The 18778-nt window shown below is 35.9% G+C and overlaps 4 protein-coding genes across 4 annotated transcripts; 2 read left to right on the top strand and 2 right to left on the bottom strand.

The window, feature by feature from the left end:
* Nucleotides 1-2200: 2200 nt before the first annotated feature.
* On the bottom strand, nt 2201-2920 carry LOC110849326. Its single transcript, XM_022096730.2, has 4 exons — nt 2762-2920; nt 2617-2677; nt 2461-2535; nt 2201-2394 (listed from the first exon to the last, which is right to left on the bottom strand). The coding sequence occupies exons 1-4, from the start codon at nt 2874-2876 to the stop codon at nt 2313-2315; spliced, it is 333 nt and encodes a 110-aa protein (XP_021952422.1). The 5' UTR covers nt 2877-2920; the 3' UTR covers nt 2201-2312.
* A 976-nt stretch (nt 2921-3896) lies between these two features.
* LOC110849119 (prolyl 4-hydroxylase subunit alpha-2) lies at nt 3897-7723 on the top strand. The gene is made up of 10 exons (XM_035850911.1): nt 3897-5082; nt 5184-5354; nt 5430-5776; nt 5842-5886; nt 5954-6157; nt 6229-6261; nt 6338-6508; nt 6572-6625; nt 6703-6934; nt 7000-7723. The coding sequence occupies exons 1-10, from the start codon at nt 4650-4652 to the stop codon at nt 7092-7094; spliced, it is 1785 nt and encodes a 594-aa protein (XP_035706804.1). The 5' UTR covers nt 3897-4649; the 3' UTR covers nt 7095-7723.
* Nucleotides 7724-8028: 305 nt separating this feature from the next.
* On the bottom strand, nt 8029-11289 carry LOC110848357 (ribonuclease P protein subunit p20). Its single transcript, XM_035850912.1, has 3 exons — nt 11030-11289; nt 10776-10947; nt 8029-8172 (listed from the first exon to the last, which is right to left on the bottom strand). The coding sequence occupies exons 1-3, from the start codon at nt 11267-11269 to the stop codon at nt 8072-8074; spliced, it is 513 nt and encodes a 170-aa protein (XP_035706805.1). The 5' UTR covers nt 11270-11289; the 3' UTR covers nt 8029-8071.
* Nucleotides 11290-14610: 3321 nt separating this feature from the next.
* On the top strand, nt 14611-17199 carry LOC110848391 (histidine-rich glycoprotein). Its single transcript, XM_022095598.2, has 4 exons — nt 14611-14789; nt 15550-16206; nt 16277-16404; nt 16533-17199. The coding sequence occupies exons 1-4, from the start codon at nt 14763-14765 to the stop codon at nt 16612-16614; spliced, it is 894 nt and encodes a 297-aa protein (XP_021951290.1). The 5' UTR covers nt 14611-14762; the 3' UTR covers nt 16615-17199.
* The last annotated feature ends 1579 nt before the right edge of the window (nt 17200-18778 follow it).

Here is an 18778-nt window from a genome sequence, read left to right as displayed (position 1 = left end):
CCGAATGGATTTGTAAAGCTTGCAGAATTAGAGAAGCAAGTCTTGTATCGTTTTATCGCCACCTTGCAACTGCGGCTCATACTTGGATCTCGTTACGCAGGAATAGTGCCACCCCTCCTTCAATAGTGGGCAACGTGATGATCCAACTTCCGGAATTTTTGCAGTGGGACGAGAACGTTAATGAACGCTGCATAGTAGTCACAAAATTGGAGAATGTCATTAACTCGACGAGGCTATTGCTCCATTTCGAACAATTTGGCCAAGTTACGGAATTCATAGCTGATCCCGAAGGACAATTTGCCATTATTCAGTATAATCAAAGGTATAATAGCAAGTTTTAAGTTTTAAGAAAGTATGTAATGGCTTGAAAATAATGTGGCATTTATTTTATTCAGATTGTGTGTCAAAAATATTTTGGATAATTACAACAGCACGAAAATAGACGATGGTTATGTCCGCGTGCGGTGCAAACATAACGTTTCGTTTATAGAATGTATATAATTAACAATAATTAACACTTGCCTTTAATCACTATAACATTATTTTAGCGTATTAACACATTTGTGCATCTTTAGGGGTGATACTGCTAGACTTGGACGGAACTTACGAAAAAGCAGACCAACCCTTCTTCATTCTACACTGTTTGCGTATGTATTCTCTTGACGGACAATTGATTCACGACCAGTTACACAGATTCATAGAAGAATTGAGCCTCACTCCTGCAGGAATTCAGACACAGAGCAACATTCGAAAATACCTGTATCAAGTTTTCCTCCCAATCTTTCCAAATATGATTTTCTGCCTTTTAAAACCTCAAGTTCCCGACTTTTCCGTGGGGGATGACTCCAGTCTAGAAATCTTTATGGATCCCCTCGGCGAAACGAGGAGACAGTGCTTGAAGCAAGCTCACCTTCCCCTTCATCACGGTTCTCATTATCAAGCCGTGATTGGGAAAGTTCGGTACGTTTTGAGCAACCTGCCTCGCAGAGAGTCTGAAATGCTGCCATTTGTCGACAAAATTTCTGAAATACCGGACGAAAAGTTTGGATCTAACGCGGCCAATCCATTCGACGCCATATCTTTTACGCATCGCGAGTCAGGGATGAAGTGCAAGATAAATTTTGACGACCCCGTTGGACCATTTGTATCATCTCTGATTGAACTCATGCTCCAGATCGAGCCACTCGTCCTCCCAGTCTTAAAATTTGTCCACTACTGGGCCCGAGTCCACCGGTTTACCAACATCCAGCCAAACATTAATCTCATCCTGTCCATGATGGTGTTTGTCTACTTTATGAAAAGCAATGTTCTTCCATCGGTGAAAGTTTTGCAAAAGTTGGCCAAATATTCGTTCAACGAAGAAAAGATGAGTTTCACCTCCCATCATTCCAAGCCGCCGTGGAGTATCGAACTGTGTACACACCTCCCACCAATTTTGGACTATTTGGAAAAGAAGGGCCAGAAAAATTGCTATAAAAAGAGCTACCCCAAAGACAAAGATTCCACAAAAAGGGTCAATATTGCCAGAGAGATTTTTACCCACCTTAAGAACTTTTTCGGTGCATTTTCCTGGCTTGATTTTAGTACTTGTGTAATCTCACCCCGTATTGGGGACGTGGTCTCGAGGCGTAGCTTATTAATTAAGTCTAGTCCACTGTATCATCCGAAGAATGAAAGATTTCAAGATTCTCCTCTGATTGTGCAACATCCGTTCGACCTGGGAAGAAATCTTGCCGTCAATTGTGACACAACCTTCGTTAATAGGATGCAACTAGAATTTAGAGATACTCATAAACGAATTTATTCCGAGTTGGAGAATCCGAAACCGAAAATGAGTCAATTATTTCCAAGTTTCCATACGTTGCTGAGATGGGAGCCGCCTAGTAGTAGTTTTGATAGCAGGCAACAAAAGAGGTCCGAGTCGAAGTCATCGTCGTCGTCGTCGTCATCATCAACGTTGCATGATGATGATAATAATTCGTTATTAGCATCTTCAGAATCGGATCGAGAAGATATGAATAGACCAAGAAACCAGACTTTATGAGACGCCGAATATTGAACATCTGCATAATTTGTTCACATTTGTGTATCATGGTCTAAATACGATGAAAATTTAAAACTTGCATTTAGCAGGTGGTCCTGTAAAGTTATAAATATAACTAGAAAAAAGAAATACTATTAAAGTTTCTTTTTTAAATTCTGAATTTATGTATGTGTTTGCTCAGTTAGTTTATTAATTTTGAGTGAATTTTACATGAATTTACATTAATTGAATTGGTATCGGATAGTTCATAATAAAAAGAGAGGTAGGTTTAGGCACTGTAGAAACATGGGGATCCTACCTCGCACCGAGTAGTGATCTGGTTAAAGGTCGTTCCTTCGGGGCAGGACATTCTATACGAATGCAAAAAAATTGGCATAAATTATATAAATTATGCACATCGTTGTATGGATACTCACGTCAACTTGCGACCATCAGGGTAACAGTAGTAAAATACGTGACACAGCCTGTAAGCATCCGCAAAATACCCGGACCTGCAAATTTAAATATTAAATAATTAAATATTTGCATGTTATGTACATATGTAAACCCATTTAAATAAGTAGCGAACGAACTTGTCTGTGCAATCAAAGGTGGGCATGGCATTGCTTTGAGCGTATGCTTGACCGAGGAGAGCTAAATAGATGAATAAATCAAGCAATTGTCAACATAATTATTATTGACACAAAATTAGTGTAAATTGTAAAAATTGCTAACTACCAACGACGAAGAGGGCGATGATAACTTGGGCAGCTTTCATTTTAGGAAGGGATATTTGAGACACTCTGATAAACTGTGTGAATCTACTAGAGTGGAGGAGGCAAGATGAGACCATGCAACTGCCCAGCACACCTATTTATGCAGATTTATCCATTCCATACGCCAGTTGTCATCTTATCGTCGTAGCTCATAAATTGTGATCAAAGAGTCGGAAAATTTTCCGAAATTCTAAGAATAGTAAAAATCGTTATGAAATGGTCAGTAAAATAATTTATGGCCTTGTCGGTGGAATTTCGGTCGGTCAGATCCTCATGATTAATGCAAGGCATGTGTGCATACTTATTCCTAGTACGTTCATGGTTCAATTAATCCTCTTTCATGTCTCGCCAATCAAACAATTTAGTTGAATAATGGTCTGTGACGTAATTTTAAAATCAGCGCAGAGCAATTTGAATTGCACTGCAATTCATAACTTATGAATGAATCAGAACTTTGAGGGCATCTGAGGTTATGTTAATGTGTTGAATTTATTTTAAACCCTTGATGCTAATGAATTGTAGTGGCAATTAATTATTTCTTGCGATGCATTGCATTTCTCCGTATTTTTTTCTAACTTTACGTACAACACGCCAGGAAATGTGCTTCAGTGAATGATTTTCTTATGCAGACTGATAAACTGTACATACCTACCTACACAGCGTCTAAAGTGTCTTCTGTCACAAAAGTATTTGCTCACAACAATGCAAACACACACCTGTCTGTTGTACCTGCATGTAATTATTTAGCATAAAATAGACTCGCTATACAGATACATGCCGGTTATTTCTGATGGTGATGAGCCATTCTCAACTGCTAACTAACTAACTAAATTCGGACCGAGTATCGGACGGATGGATGACGAAGGACAAAAGCTCTCTTCAAGAGGATGGATGGCATTTTCAGATAAATAATGCTTCACCGTAACAAAACAATTCGATTTGCTGAGTCGATTTCAAAAGCTTGACAATGAACTGTGTGGGATTTCGTTTAAAGATGAACAACGGGTGCTGTAGCTGCTGTACGTACGTATAGTTGAAATATTTAAGGGGATAATCCTATAAAATGAGGCAGTTTATATTTAAAAGCTTTCAAAGATTGCGTCTCACATATATCAACGTATGTATGTAAGTAAGCAACCAATTTGTGTTTTCTTTAACGGTATCATCTTTTCAGCACAAGATTTATAATAGAGTTGAGTCAAAGTCACTTGAGATAATGGGCAATTCTTCGGCATCTGTGTATGTTTGTAAGTATGTTACTCAGCTACAGAGAGGTAGACGGACTTTGAATTATTTTTGGGAAGAAAATCTATGAGAAAATGCTATCAGAATGAATCAGTCGTGATTTTGACGTCGTACACATATCGTCACTTAAAAATAGACGATTAAACTTCGTGAGATAAATATATCGAACCAATGAATCTTCATCGTTCAAATCTTATTTAATTAACGTAATAACTCTTATGGAATCCCTCGACCCCTAAAGCGGTCACTAATGAGATCTCTGAATCTCTTCATTTCTCACCTGTCAAGACAACAATGGATTTTTATCAGGGGAAGAAGAAGTGAATGAATAAGTTGAGACGACGAGTCATAAGCCATCCAACTTATTAATCTTGGGTGAGGAGGAGGATGAGCAATTCGATGTAATAAGACAAACAGACAGACCCCATGCCTGTGAGTGAGGTGAGACATTGTAATAAGTGCGATAAATAAATCCGGGTGTGTTTTTTGTCACAGATCGATTTCAATCACAAATATATTGCATAAAATTGAACCTGGTTTATAATTCAGTGTAAAAAAATATTGTAATAATCTTAATTTGGAGTAAATATAAAAATTTAAATGCAATGGTCATCCCGTCAAGTTTAAAAAGATTGCTAACTTTTAAAATTAAAGTGCCCGTGCTGCTCGTCTTGTGCTGTAGTTTTCTTCAATTTTGTTCCTGCGACATTTTCACTGCTCAAGTAGAATTGGAGTCAATTTTCGACTTGAGGAAGTCTGTGAGTGGAGCAGTTGTAGAATATTTACGTCAAGAAGAGTTGAGATTGGCGTTGGTTCGAGAAAAGTTTGAGATTTCGAGCGGTCTAAGTCGCATCGGCGTTGTGGATAATGGTGAAGAATACAGGAAAAAGTTGTTACCTGGAGAAGATGTCTCAATTAGTGGTGAAAGTGAAAATTACGACATTCTAAATCCTATCAATGCCTTTTTGGCAATTAAAGCTCTCTCAGTCGATTTGGCAGATCTTGTCAAACATGCGATGGATAATACCAATATGAAATGTGTGTGATTATTTTATTTGCTCAATTTTATAATGAGATATAGAATATATAGAATTTCATATAGAATTTCAATATTAAATTCTCTTGTAACTATTACACAGCTTTTAACAAACTTATGGAGAGCTTGTCAGCAACTAGAAAATTTCCAGATAAAGATGACTTGAAGGGGGCAGCCATCGCACTAACGAGATTACAGGATACATATCTGCTAAAGACTGAGGATCTGTCGGAGGGTTGTTTACAGGACGATTTTTGCACGGTCACACTCTCAGGTTGACTAAAAATCTATTGATCATATCATCTTTATAATTCAGATAAGTCATAAAATCATCATAACACCATTCTAGTCCAAGATTGCATAGAAATAGGACGCCAAAACTACCAAGAACGCAGCTACGATCATGCAATCCCTTGGTTTGAAGAAGCCTTAAGAAAACTTGACGAGCAAGAATCTCACCTCTACCTCAACTCGAACAATAACGAAACAAATCTAGAAATCCCCATAAAACGTGGTCCTCCCAAGCCAACAAAAACCCCATTCTTTACCGAATTAAGCAATCAGACCAGAGAATCTCAGAGGGAAGAAATTATCGAGTACATATCATGGTCAAACGATATCAAGAATACGCTCAGCGTGGGAAAACAATTTCTCGCCGAGTTAACAGGAATCGAGCTGGACGCCTTTATCGATGAGGTAATGATTTATCGCATTTTATTTAACGAATCGATATGGATCTCAAATTTATCGATAATTATTAGGTCGTCAAAGCTGCGGAAAGTCAACCGACCGATGGTGAAGCAGAGGTGAAATTGCATACGTCCTAATAATCCCTTAACTGAACCTAATTTTTTAACTAATTGAACTTTACAGGACAGCTATTCAACCGTGTTAAAGAAATACGAAGCTCTTTGTCGGGGAGAAAGTCGAGATTTTATCTCTCAAAATCCATCACTCAAATGCACCCTCTCGACACGAGCCAACAATCCATACTTTATGATCGGGCCTGTAAAAGAGGAACAATTGCACGTGGATCCTCCCCTTTGGGTATTTCATGACGTAATTTATAATTCAGAGGTCAGCATCAGAATTTATTATCACATTATAAAATACTCCGATAAATATAGTAGTTTTGTATTTATTTATAGATAGAAGTCATCAAAGCAATTTCAAAGCCGCTGGTAAAATAAAATTTATATTAAAACTTGGAATTCAGCAATAAAATATAAAAGTTTGATGTCATCTTTAATTTATTAGTTTAAAACGGCAACTGTTGTAAATTCGGCGACCGGAGGGACCGAGCAGTCCACGACGCGGATTAGCAAATCCGCGTGGGTAATTAATGACGATGATGACGTCGTCCGCCGGGTCAATAAGAGGATTATGTACTTGACGAATCTGGACCTCTACACCGCCGAGGATTTGCAGGTCGCCAACTAATAGTTCGTGAAAAATATTATCGGATTAAATAACATTAACCTCTACGTGCAGGTCGCGAATTACGGGATCGGTGGAATGTACCTGCCGCACTTTGATTTTTCGCACGTAATACAATACATATCATATTAATTTAATCAACTGGTTTTATGATGCATTATGAATAATTATGATTGGTGAGATAGACGAACGAGACGATAAAGTTCCTACCCAAAGAAGAAGGCAATAGAATTGCAACGCTCATGTTTTACATGAGTGACGTCAGAGTCGGGGGTGGGACTGCTTTTCCTCATTTGAATTTAACCATTTGGCCGGAGAAGGGAGCGGCAGCATTTTGGTACAATTTAAAGCCGGATGGTCGTGGAGATTACAGGACGCAGCATGGGGCATGCCCGGTTTTAATTGGGTCGAAGTGGGGTAGGTTCATATTTTAGAGTATAATAATTCATCTAATTATTATATGTGGGATATATAAATTTCAGTAAGTAACAAATGGATTCATGAACGAGGACAAGAATTTATAAGACCGTGTGAATTGCAGCCAAATGATGCAAAAAGCAAGAATTATAATTATTAGGAGCAATATATAATTTTAAAAAGAAGGGTCAAAGTTCCTGTGCAATCACATGCAGTCGAATCAGATCACACTGCCATCATCTCAGAGCAATATTTAAAAATATTTACACTCATGATATTAAATTTTTTCATATAAATCCTCCTATTTATTTTGTAAGTATTTATGGTGGACCTCTGGGTAAAAATATTAATTAAATATTTCTGGTTCATAAAAAACGTAGATATAATTTTACAATCCTATCTACGTGAACCCAAACAAATTGTGATTTACTTTAGCTAAATGTGATTTATACCTGATGAAATGAATCTATACTACAAAGTAAGTATGCGATGTATGTAAATATGTATGCACAACTAAAATGAAAGGTGTATTTCTATTCAGTATTTATTCAAGTACTTGTTATATAAATACCTTATAATTAAATAATATGCATACGACAGTCATAATATAAGTACTTTATAATAATATAATAAATTAATGCATTTGGCATGCCCTTATCATAATGAATAGCGAGAGAAAAAATAAAGGAGCCATTATTTCCGATTCTGAAAAATGATTCGGTTCCACTAATTTCCAGCAGAGTAAAAATTCAAACAAAAAGACGAGAAAGATTTGTAAAATTGACCAAAGTATCCTCAGTGTCGCAGGCTTTAACTTTTTTTCGACATACATTCGTATAAACACAGTTGTCACAAAGTATGCGTTAAGAGCATCTCCGACAAAGAGTGGAGAGAAAACCAACCACCAACTCATGTTCGAAACCGTATCACATTTTATGCAGAGAAGAATGCTAAAGACGGAGAGCGAGGTCACGAAAACCCACATCTCATACGCTGTTACCTATAAGTACAAAATAATAATTTCTCAGTGAATAAATTCTCGGAAAACGATGTAATAATAATTTTGCAATATTTAGTTCTTACACCCAACCATTGTCCAATTTCTTGTAACGTGAAGAACATTTTGTATTAAATTTTTTATGGGATTTTAACTGTGCGAAATACTCGAATATCGACACAGGATACTTTCCGACTTTGTTGAGACGGGGGTGTCGTGTCGTCCAGTGGAATTAGGTCGTCTGTAATTAATAATTTCTCAGTGAACAAATTCTCGGAAAAAAATGTAATAATAATTTAGCAATATTTAGTTAACACGCGACCCTTACGTGTGTATGTACGTTACAAAATCGCATATATTACACACTGCGATACTTTTTACCGTTTATTTAGTGTAGTTTCGTAACAATAATAAAATACCAAGTGCACGTTATCTAAGATACTAGTTGTTGCACCTTATCCTTAATTTAAACAGAAAAATAAATGGACATGCAAACAAAGACCTGCACTGAACTACATAATATTATAATTAAAATTAAACATATATTACTTTTGGTTGACATTTTCGCAGTGCTCTTGTTTCGTCACGTTAGGAAAAAAAATAATTCGTCTTAACCCACATGTCCACTACTGCGGCGAATTAAGTAATGTGATTCAGTTCAGTTCAAAGATTACTAAATTGAATTACTGTAGTTAGTTATATCCAAAATCTCAACAAAAACTGAATAGGTTGCAGACATGCAATTCATTTTTCAAGTAAAAACTTCCTTCAATATACATCAGATTGTGTATAACAAGTGCATTTTGTTATTTGTGACAAGTGTCGAATCCTGGTCTTTGATAAATCTTGGAGATTACAAGAAATCAAGGAAACTCTTGATAATTCCGGAAATATTTTGCCTACTGGATCTTGAATTGAAATAACAATTCGTTACGCAATAAATAATGATAATAAATGGTATCACTGCATCCTTTGCTGTCCAAGAATGTGCATGATGGATGATTTGCAGATGAATGATTTATATCAATGATGAATTATGTAATAATAAAAAAGCTTTCTAAATCATGAACCCTACTTTTATTTGCTGTGACACACACACACAGTGCAGTGCCAAAAATTTTACTATTACCAAATCATAAAGGAAGGAAGCTCAGATATTCAAACAGTTACTTAAATAAGAATCCTTCTTTTTTTAATTCTTGTTCATCATCATCGTTCGTTCGTGATTAACCAAACATGGGAAGTCTTATTATTAGTTATTGCCTTTCTTTATCACTTTATTTTATTACCTTTACCAAAAATGTTCACATACTGATGATGATGATGAACTCACAAAATTGTATTTTACCACCGAACCGGAAGCAACTCATTCATATTTCTTTGAAATCTCACGTTCTTAATAGACAACAACAAAACCAAAATTTAATTGAAATCACGTAATTCAATAAGTTACTGCAAAAATTCTAGAAATCATGTTCATTACGTTACGTGTGACACGGTCCAATAATTTCACACACGTGACACGAATTGAACGAGTTTATTATTGTTAATATATTCTTAATTAAGCAGGTTAATAATAAATAAATTTTAAAAAACAAACTTAGGTGAAGGACGCGCTTAAAATATTAAAACAAGAAGCATTACAAAATGTCATAAATCGTTTAATATTTACTAACTTTTACTTCACCGGGGGCCCAACTAACACAGGAAAAAAGGTATACTTTCAAGGATTTGGAACAATTATACGAAATGCGTAATATGTATTTGTATATTAAACTTGCAAGATTTGAATGATTATCTTTCAATAAATCGCGACACCTCTTATAGAGGAAATTTGCTCATGTTCTGGCGTATTTTTAATAACTTCTGTAATGCTGCCCTTCATATTTAATCAAGTCGTTGGTTTAGCTACATTTATTATTGATTATCATTGCTTTGAAAATTTAACAGTTGGGCCCCCGGTGAAGTAAAAGTTAATAAATATTAAGCGATTTATGACATTTTTTAATGCTTCTTGTTTTAATATTTTAAGCGCGTCCTTCACCTAAGTTTGTTTTTTAAAATTTATTTATTTAATTATTTTTAGTGATTTGTGAACTTATATGCATAAAAACATATGCAATTATAAAATCTTAAACGTTGTTAATTCTCCTGTTTGTGGACGCTTGGCATACCAATTTAATTCCGCAGTGGGTGTGGATGCGTGGCATGCCAATTTAATCCCCCAGTTTCAAAATTTTAAGGATTGTTCTGTTCTGTCAAGGATGCCTTGACACTTAGCGATCTAATACAAACGTAATTCGATTGTCTAGCAACATTGGATATGTTGAGTATTGAATAGCGATGCTGAATAAACTATCACCGCACGTTAGCAACCAGTAACTTAACACGTAAATAGGTTGCCTAATGCAAATATTTCAAAAAGCTCTAATTCCGTCAGTTTTGATCCGATTAAGTCGAACAAAGGCTTACAATTTGCGTATTATCCTGGAGAATAATAAAAATGGCAAGCCCCCGGTCGGAAACACTTCCTTGATGCCAAGAAATGGATTTGAAATTTTAGGCATCGGACTTTCTACCTGAAGGAATTAGAATTTTTGAAAAAATAAAAAAAACGTATCTGTAAAACAGAATTCTCTGGTTTTTTTGTTTCAGCATGTTTTCCATGCAACGAACGGTTTGGGCGAAATCTCAGTGCGACCTTTTCAAAGTTGCAGCTGATTGCATACCTAGGCTTCGCCGTAACCATGGTGATCTTTTAACATGATCACCTTATGGTTACTTTTCCTTCACCTAAGAAAAACAACACTACCAAAAATTGAGATGATTTAGTAATCCACTCACCAATTAGTTGAATGGTCGAGGTATTCACAGAATAGTCGATGGTGCCTTGATAAAATGTTTTCAGCTCCAGAGCGACGTTAACAGCGCGTGGAATTGAGGAGCCTATTCCGTGCAGAAATATTTCCGAAAAGTCGCCACTTTCAAATAATTTTTGGCATTTGGAAATCTGAGCCTGTGAAAATGGTTTTATAATAATTTACTAATAATTATATTGTAATTTCCTTGTTTTACACCTTAATAATTTATTTGTTTACCTTAAAATTTGAGCGATCGCTAATGTAAATATCGTTGGGCCGTTGTGGGACACTTTTAGGGGGTGGTCTTTTCTTCACGGTGTACTTTTTCTTATCGACCACGACACCACCACTGCCACACCCCTTGCCCCCTTTCGGGGATGGCTTATTTTTCCCCTGTTTTTCTAAATTTACCAATTTTTCTTGTTCTTGAGGCTGCTGTGCGAGCGACATGGTAAATTCAAGTGTGGTTGTTCTCATCCTCAGCTGCTCATTCCATGTTCCACTTTTTTATCTCAAGGGGTATCTTTGGACTATTTTATGCTATTTTATGAGATTTTTGAGAAATTATGAACAAAATGAGAATTTATTAAATTGTATTTTGTGATGCTGCCAAGTTTCACTATATTTTAGCTCTTTGTTTTCACCACATTAACAATGTTAACCAATGCATAATCAAATATTTTCGAATTACACTTGTTCAGCAACAACGTCTGCAAGGAGGGCGTCGATAATGTGCGTGATGTCCACAGCGTCGTCGGAGATTGGGAGTGGTGGGAGTTGGATTGCTTTTCCACCTTTTAGGAGGCGAGTGGAGTTGAAGAGGTCAACTTGCTGGGTCAGAGTTGGCTTGGCAGAAATTCCGTGAATTACTGCAATGAGCACTATTAACAAAAATTATTTAATTGTCCGTTTCATGAGGAAATATTTAATTAATTGTACCTAAAAGTGCGGCACAAAAGTTTCTGAAAACATTCCGCATTTTTATTCAAGTTGTTGGAACATTAAATGGGAAATAGTTATACTAACTAATCAAACAGGCGTAATTGCATAAAACGTCATTCATAAAATGTTATCAATTTTATTGCCATAAATCCCACAAGGAAGATTATAATAACTATGATCAAATTATCAACAGACAATAAAAAATGACATCATTCTTTGAATTGCGGTATATTTTATTTATTTATTTATTTATTTATATGGGTTCACCTCAATGGATCATTTGATAACTGAGTGAGTGAAGAATTAAAAACAAGTACCATTATCTCCTCAGTTTAGTTGAATAATCATCAAATGAAATAATACAAGAGTGCTAGTAAAGTAAAAATGATTCCGTTTGGCAGGTCATTTCTTAAGATTAAGTAAAGTTGCATTTCCGTCCAACGACATGCTCTGCGGACCACCTAATTTCTTGTGACGGTTATAAATACCTTAATCAGTCACGAGTTGCTACCTTTTTAAGTTCACTACTCATAATAATAATTCATAATTCAGTCAGACGCAGTAAAACGGAACAACTTACTTCAAGTATTTAATAATTCAGCTAAATCAATCGTAGCATTATTTGTTGTAATCAATTTTCTTGATGGATTATGGTCAGGAAAAAAATTGTGTAGACAAAAAAAGTATTACATATGAATGAATTTAAGACCTAAATCGGGCAGGCATGTATTTATATTATGCAGATTCTGCATACCTATTCTGCATTGCAGAATAGGTATGTATGATTGATACATTTTCTAAATATGGAAGAATGTAAGAGTTATTGGAAAAGCGTTATAAATATGGCTCTAATCTAATAAAAGTGGAAAAAAATGCAAAAAAGTCAATTTTACTGTTGATTTTGATGATAGTAAAAGTGTGAATTTATAATAATGTTTTTACGGGGAAATTCCCCCATCTTCACCCAAGAGTGGAAAAGGTAGAAAAAAAGACTTTATGAATTCATAATATTAAGATAATCTGGCAAGTAAATCACATCTTGTAAGTTCACCTTATGGTCTACCTGCAGCTTGGATTACGTTTAGCTAGCTAAAAGTTGCTATACATTAAGCTTGTCAATCAGACCTAGACCAACAACGTGGCGATTTCCTGTCCATGTGAAAACGAAAATAGTACCAAAAAGTTTGCAAAAATCCGCAGTCAACTGACAACTTGCGTAGTCGTATCTGATGTAAGAAATCCATTATCACTTTTTAGCTGATAAATTTTGAAATCAGGATGAAAAATTGTGTGCAAACATATTGCATGCATACAATGTATGTTCACATGGTCAGATAATTAAACATTTTGTCACCATTTTTAACTAATGTATGCCCTCTTTAACTTCTCTGTCGTCGATGAAACAAAGTCTTGTTGGTTAAAGACGAAGTAAGTACGAATTACAAAATATTTCAAAATACTTAAATTACATCAATGTTACGAACTGAATGACCCAATCGTTAAAAAATGTCAAGTTATTAATTAATTATGTATAATTAATTATGGTCACAGTCATTGCCGCATCAATTACGATAAGGAGCTGTTATTTATAAACATTTTGTTATTGTTGATTCATGTACGAGAAGATTTACTTATTTTTTTAAATGCAATACCGGTTTAGTTTCAACCAGAGCTTCACTTACTGCATATTCATTACGCAATAGTAGGACGCATACCATAAACCCCAAATTACTCAAGGGAATCAATTATAGCATTTCCATTTAACAGGTAATATCAATTATGAGTTGCCTAATTGTTACAGAGATGAGTGGATTTAGCCATGTTTTTCTTGGATTTGGACTTTGATTAAGGTGGAATCTTAATAATTAATACGTGTAGTATTGCACATTCCTTAAGAATTTGATGGAATTGGCGGATTATCTCCACTTTGTTATACCAACAATTTGACTTCTTGATTCATGCACATAAATAAAATTGTGGCTAAATTGAGCAACCCATGTAGGAACTACTTAGCTTGGACAAGTTAATTGTTCAGATACAACGTTGTAAATTGTGTATAATCTGAAATAGAGTGGAGAGGAAGTGGTGGAGGAAGCAGCCAGAGAAGTCAAATAAATGCAATTCAGTAGAAATAAAGTGTACCACACGTTGCATAAAAAAAGACTTGGTTTACGATTTACCTACGATTCCTCTTATCTGCGTATGTAAGAAAGAACAACAGGAAAATGACAAAATGTGCAATGTGCTTGAATTTTTTGACTTTTTGGTCAACAAATAAAATGCAGGGAGAATTGCATTTATGAAATAAATAATAATAATAATGATGATTACAAAGGTGTGCAGCAATCCAAAGTAAGTTAAAAGTTTTAAAGCTGAGAGAAGTAGCATGCCTGCCTGCCTGCCAAACCAAGGAATAATTATTATATAATACATTCCACATCCACATCACATACGACCCCTCAATGCTATCATTGTAAGGCAGAAATATGTATTTACCATGTGTAAGGCTCAGCTTCCTCTGAATTCGATTTCTTTATCACAGGTAAACGCCAAACCATGCTTCCACCTTTTTTTGCAGGTGTGTGCGATTTTGTAAATACAACAAAATATGAAATTAGTAATAAGCAAAATATATTTATGGTACAAGTAGTGATAATAATTGCAATAAGCACCTCTATCTATGTATGTATTTATGTACGGACGTATATCCCCCTCAAGCATGCATCTTGGTCCTACTTACTTCTTTGTATTGGGAAAGAAAGAAAGAAGTAGTGACCGGGATTAGGTAGCGTTGGTTGATGCAATCCTACATATTTACCAGCGATATGAAACTGCATCGAGGATAGGAAACGTATAAAAGGGAAATGTCCAACCGTTTTGACAAGTCAGTTCAGTTCTCGAGTCCTTTGACCAAGGAGTGGTCCAATCATTTCTATCTGCGACAGTAGAAGCTTGTGATTTGTAGGAAAAAAGTATTTCGATTTAGTGTCACCATTATTTGGATCCGAATAATAATAACTAAACGAAAATGAAGGCTTTTGTGGTCACATTGATGGTAAGTAGAAAAGTCTGTGTTTTGTAGATCTGGAATTTTTGGGTAGTACAGAATTTTGCATGAAATTGGCGGATGTCAAAATCGGGTGTCAAAAGAAAATTGGCATAAATTATATCTTTTGCAATTACCGTATAAATTCTTCCTAAACGGAAGACTTCCTAGACTCCAGAAGTCTGATGACCATGTTAAGTACTTGGTTCAGCTTTTATTATTATTTTTGCATACGAGTCTCAGTAATATTTATATAATAATAATACTTAGTTTTCGTTTTGTTCACACAATTATGCTCTACTTAAAAAAACAATTTAGCAAAAAATTCATTCATTCTTACAAGAAACGTGATGACCTGTCGCTATCAAAGATCACAGCTCTCATAATTAAAACCGTCAAAGCATGACCATCACTGCAAATCATGACTGCGAGTTAGTACTTCTATAACGAGTGTGTATGACCACTTTCCTTCTAATTCACTCCAATTATCAATATTATCCATGGTGCAATATGTATGATTCATATATGATAGTATAATCATTTTAAAAGCCACTTTTTTTGGTACATATGTATCTCTAATTTAATGGAAATGGGAGTTAGCGAGGCATAAAGCGGTAGAAAAAATTAGGAACTAAGCTCATTACTGATATAATTCTCCACAATCTCTCTAATGTCAAGATTTTGAATGCATGCTTTCCCTAAATTATTAATAAATTGTATTTATTTCCAATTCAATCTTGTGAGGTAATAATTCTAATTTTTTCCACAGACCGTGGCGTTAGTGGCCATCGTCCGTGGTGAAAAAGTAGCCGACGCTTCTGAAGTCCTCGTGGCTGCGGAAAGCAGCAATGTCGCCGTTCCCACCGCCGCCGTTGCGGATTCTGCCACTGCTGCCTCCGAAACTTCCGACTCTGCCAAAGCCAACGCTTCCTCCGCCTTTGAAGACCAAGCCACCGCTGCCGGACATCACTTTGGGTACGGACACGGTCACGGATTCGGAGGACTGGGAGGTGGTCATGAAGGAGGCGTTTATGGAGGTGGGATTGAACACGGTCAGGAAGGCTGGGGACATGGCGGAGGTCATGAGGGCGGTGGTGGTTACGGTCATGGTGGTGGACATGGCGGAGGTCATGGAGGATGGGGCTGGGTCAAGGAACAAAACTACCCACCCGTCCATGTTCATGGTAAAGGACACCAAACTTTCTCCAACGGACCAAAGTTCGAGAAGGACTATCATTACCACAAACACGGATGGAAACAACATCAAAAACACGAGACCGTGTTGCACAATCATCACAAACACGTCACCCTTAACCACCACCACACCGAATTGCAAAAGGTGCTTCATCGTCACCACTACCATCAACATCTTACCCACCAACACCACCTTCACCGACAACACATCCATAACCACAATCTTCACAAAGTGAGTCGATAAGCATAACATAATTGTTATTGAAGTCTCTTAACTTAATTATTTTTTTTATGAATTGCAGCATCACATTCACCACCAGAAGCTGGTGAAGGAGCATGTCCACCAGCCGATTTATCACAAAGGAGAGAAGCACACCCACTCCGTGTCTGAATCCCACAAGAACAAGTTCCACGTTCAGGAATTCCAAAAGTAAAGAAAATTTTATATATTTATATTTTCTTTAGAAAAGTAAAGTAAATTCCAAAAGGAGGAAATTGAAATGAAATGATGCTGATAATGATGATATACAATGATCTCTTTTTTAATCCCCTCTCCAGACACACCCACCCACAGAAGCAGGAGTACCAGAAGTGGCTTCACCCCATCCACGCCGGTTGGGGACACGGAGGTGGCCACTAAGGTGTTCGCCGACGTGCTAGTTCTGATTAAGAGTAAAAAGATTGCCTTTCCCCACAAACACAACAACACGAATAAATCAAGATATCAAGATGGAGCTTTATTATTCCCTTCTAATTTCGTCTCTGAAACGACAATCCTACAACTACAAATATTTGCTTTATTGATGATGATCTACCCTGTAAGACAAGTGCAAATCGACAAGAGTTGCATCAAATGCTAGTCAGTCTGAAACGGTATTATTTTCGCACAGAAAAATTTACTATTTACTACAAGCATAAATACTTCTTAATCATGCTTTTATAAATTTTGGATTAGTTTTCTCATCTTTTTCTTGACAAGTTTCTCAATTGTGCTCAATTCTTGTTATGAACTATATCAACTATCCCACGTTGCTAGCAGTATTGACTTCTTAATTGCTTTATATTGAATTTACATGCTTTTTTAATAAAAGAATCATTTCTTAATAAAAGAAAAATCTTTTCGTTAACGGAAAAACATATGCATACAAGTTTGGAATCTCACAAGAATAAGTTCCATATTCAGGAATTCCAAAAGTAATACATCATAAATTTAAATGAAAATAAACAGGTTCTAAACATTTCCTTCTTCGAAATTTCTAGACACAACCATCCGCAGAATATACCAAATGGCTTCAGGCAATACATGCTTCACGAGGAACATACGGAGATTGATAGATCAATCAGTAACGTACCTCGGAAAAGAAAGAAAGTGCAACCTGATTATTCACCTGTTTGTTTAATTAAAATTCTGTCATGTCAAAATATAGAACATTTAGTATTACTTTATGTTATTAAACAAGTACATCTGAGTAAAATACTACTGTCCTTTGGATTGATTGTTTGATGTTAAACAATGTGACATTTCATATACGCATTTCCGCTCAGGAAAAGCATAACTGTGACTCTTATTGTTTCTGTATCATCAGCGTTGAAAGAATGAATAAATTAGTCAAAAAATTATTACGTTCTTTATACATGTTATGTGGATATGTAAAACATGAGGGCTTCATACAAAGGTTAAATGTTTTATTTTATGGAATTCACCACACGTGTTAAAACAAAGATAAATAAATACTGACTTATGAGCCACAGATTATCATCTTCTCGTTCTAAGCTATTCATGTTAAATGCTCGTGAAGTGCTATATCAGATCGCCATTTATATACATGTTGTCTTTTTTCTATGCACATCCGTCAACTGATTGTATATATACAAGGTTACGCTAATTCTCAAGAAAGTACAATACGTATAAAGGGATCTTTAAAATACAACGGTTCGGTCCACTAACTGAATACATAAATGGTATGCATGTATTTATTCATGAGACATATAACAAACTGTATGATGTACACAGAAAAGGGATCTAAACCTTAGATCCCTTTTCTGTGTATGATGTAGACTGGTTTTATTGTTAACATTAAATTATTCCATGTGTTATTCATATGAGAATCTTCAAGGTTATGCGACGTTCCCCCTTGTTTTGTTTTCATGAGCGGGAACTGAAAGCACATGTTATGTGCAAGTAGACATTGTCGAAGTAATATCTCTACATTTCCCCTCTCCTTTAATATTTCTTTTCCTAATTCGATTTTAAATTTTAAATTTTCTCCTTATCTTGTACAACTTCTTATTACTTCGACAATGACTACTTGTAGCGTGTGTTTTATTGACACTTGGGCATTACTCGTCACGTTTACCCCCAGTACTCCGGATTGTGACGGACATAAAATTTGTCAAGTATGTTTTAGAGATATTTATCGGCTGTGGATGAAAGGAACCCCCAATATTGACAAGTGTCCTATCTGTCGTCGTACATGGAATTCTGCAGCAATGAACAAAATGATTCTTGATGTAACGTATACTTTCGGGATGAAGGAATGAGCTCAAATATTTTATGAACAAGATGAAATTGATGAATTTTAGGTGCTTTCTCATTCATTCGCTATAATTAATTCTTTAGGTTGTTTCATTTCTTTTAGGATTAGTGCCACGGGGTAGCCCCCACTTTCTCATGCTGGCTGTATTACAGGAAGCTCTAAAAAACTGCCGTAGATGCGGCCTGTTTGTTAAACGGCGATGGCACTACGTTTTCTGCGACATTGTACCGGAGAAACATTTCTTCATATGTGGAAAAATTGTTTGCA

This window comes from Folsomia candida, unplaced genomic scaffold, assembly GCF_002217175.1.
Source record: "Folsomia candida strain VU population unplaced genomic scaffold, ASM221717v1 Fcan01_Sc004, whole genome shotgun sequence".
Lineage (NCBI taxonomy): Eukaryota > Metazoa > Arthropoda > Collembola > Entomobryomorpha > Isotomidae > Folsomia > Folsomia candida.
Note: the sequence above shows the minus strand (reverse complement) of the source record. Positions and strands in the feature narration are given on the sequence as shown.

What these genes read in the sequence shown, in the direction of transcription:
- LOC110848391 (XM_022095598.2), top strand. Translation starts at nt 14,763, where the DNA reads ATGAAGGCTTTTGTGGTCACATTGATG. An exon ending in CTTTTGTGGTCACATTGATG is followed by an intron (nt 14,790 to 15,549) that starts GTAAGTAGAAAA and finishes TTTTTTCCACAG; the next exon opens with ACCGTGGCGTTAGTGGCCAT. An exon ending in ATAACCACAATCTTCACAAA is followed by an intron (nt 16,207 to 16,276) that starts GTGAGTCGATAA and finishes TATGAATTGCAG; the next exon opens with CATCACATTCACCACCAGAA.
- LOC110848357 (XM_035850912.1), bottom strand. Translation starts at nt 11,269, where the DNA reads ATGAGAACAACCACACTTGAATTTACCATGTCGCTCGCACAGCAGCCT. An exon ending in GCGATCGCTCAAATTTTAAG is followed by an intron (nt 10,948 to 11,029) that starts GTAAACAAATAA and finishes CCATTTTCACAG; the next exon opens with GCTCAGATTTCCAAATGCCA. An exon ending in CTCGACCATTCAACTAATTG is followed by an intron (nt 8,173 to 10,775) that starts GTGAGTGGATTA and finishes TATTAATTACAG; the next exon opens with ACGACCTAATTCCACTGGAC.
- LOC110849326 (XM_022096730.2), bottom strand. Translation starts at nt 2,876, where the DNA reads ATGGTCTCATCTTGCCTCCTCCACTCTAGTAGATTCACACAGTTTATC. An exon ending in CATCGCCCTCTTCGTCGTTG is followed by an intron (nt 2,678 to 2,761) that starts GTAGTTAGCAAT and finishes TCATCTATTTAG; the next exon opens with CTCTCCTCGGTCAAGCATAC. An exon ending in CCTGATGGTCGCAAGTTGAC is followed by an intron (nt 2,395 to 2,460) that starts GTGAGTATCCAT and finishes GCATTCGTATAG; the next exon opens with AATGTCCTGCCCCGAAGGAA.
- LOC110849119 (XM_035850911.1), top strand. Translation starts at nt 4,650, where the DNA reads ATGGTCATCCCGTCAAGTTTAAAAAGATTGCTAACTTTTAAAATTAAA. An exon ending in AAGCAATTTCAAAGCCGCTG is followed by an intron (nt 6,262 to 6,337) that starts GTAAAATAAAAT and finishes TTAATTTATTAG; the next exon opens with TTTAAAACGGCAACTGTTGT. An exon ending in TTTAATTGGGTCGAAGTGGG is followed by an intron (nt 6,935 to 6,999) that starts GTAGGTTCATAT and finishes TATAAATTTCAG; the next exon opens with TAAGTAACAAATGGATTCAT.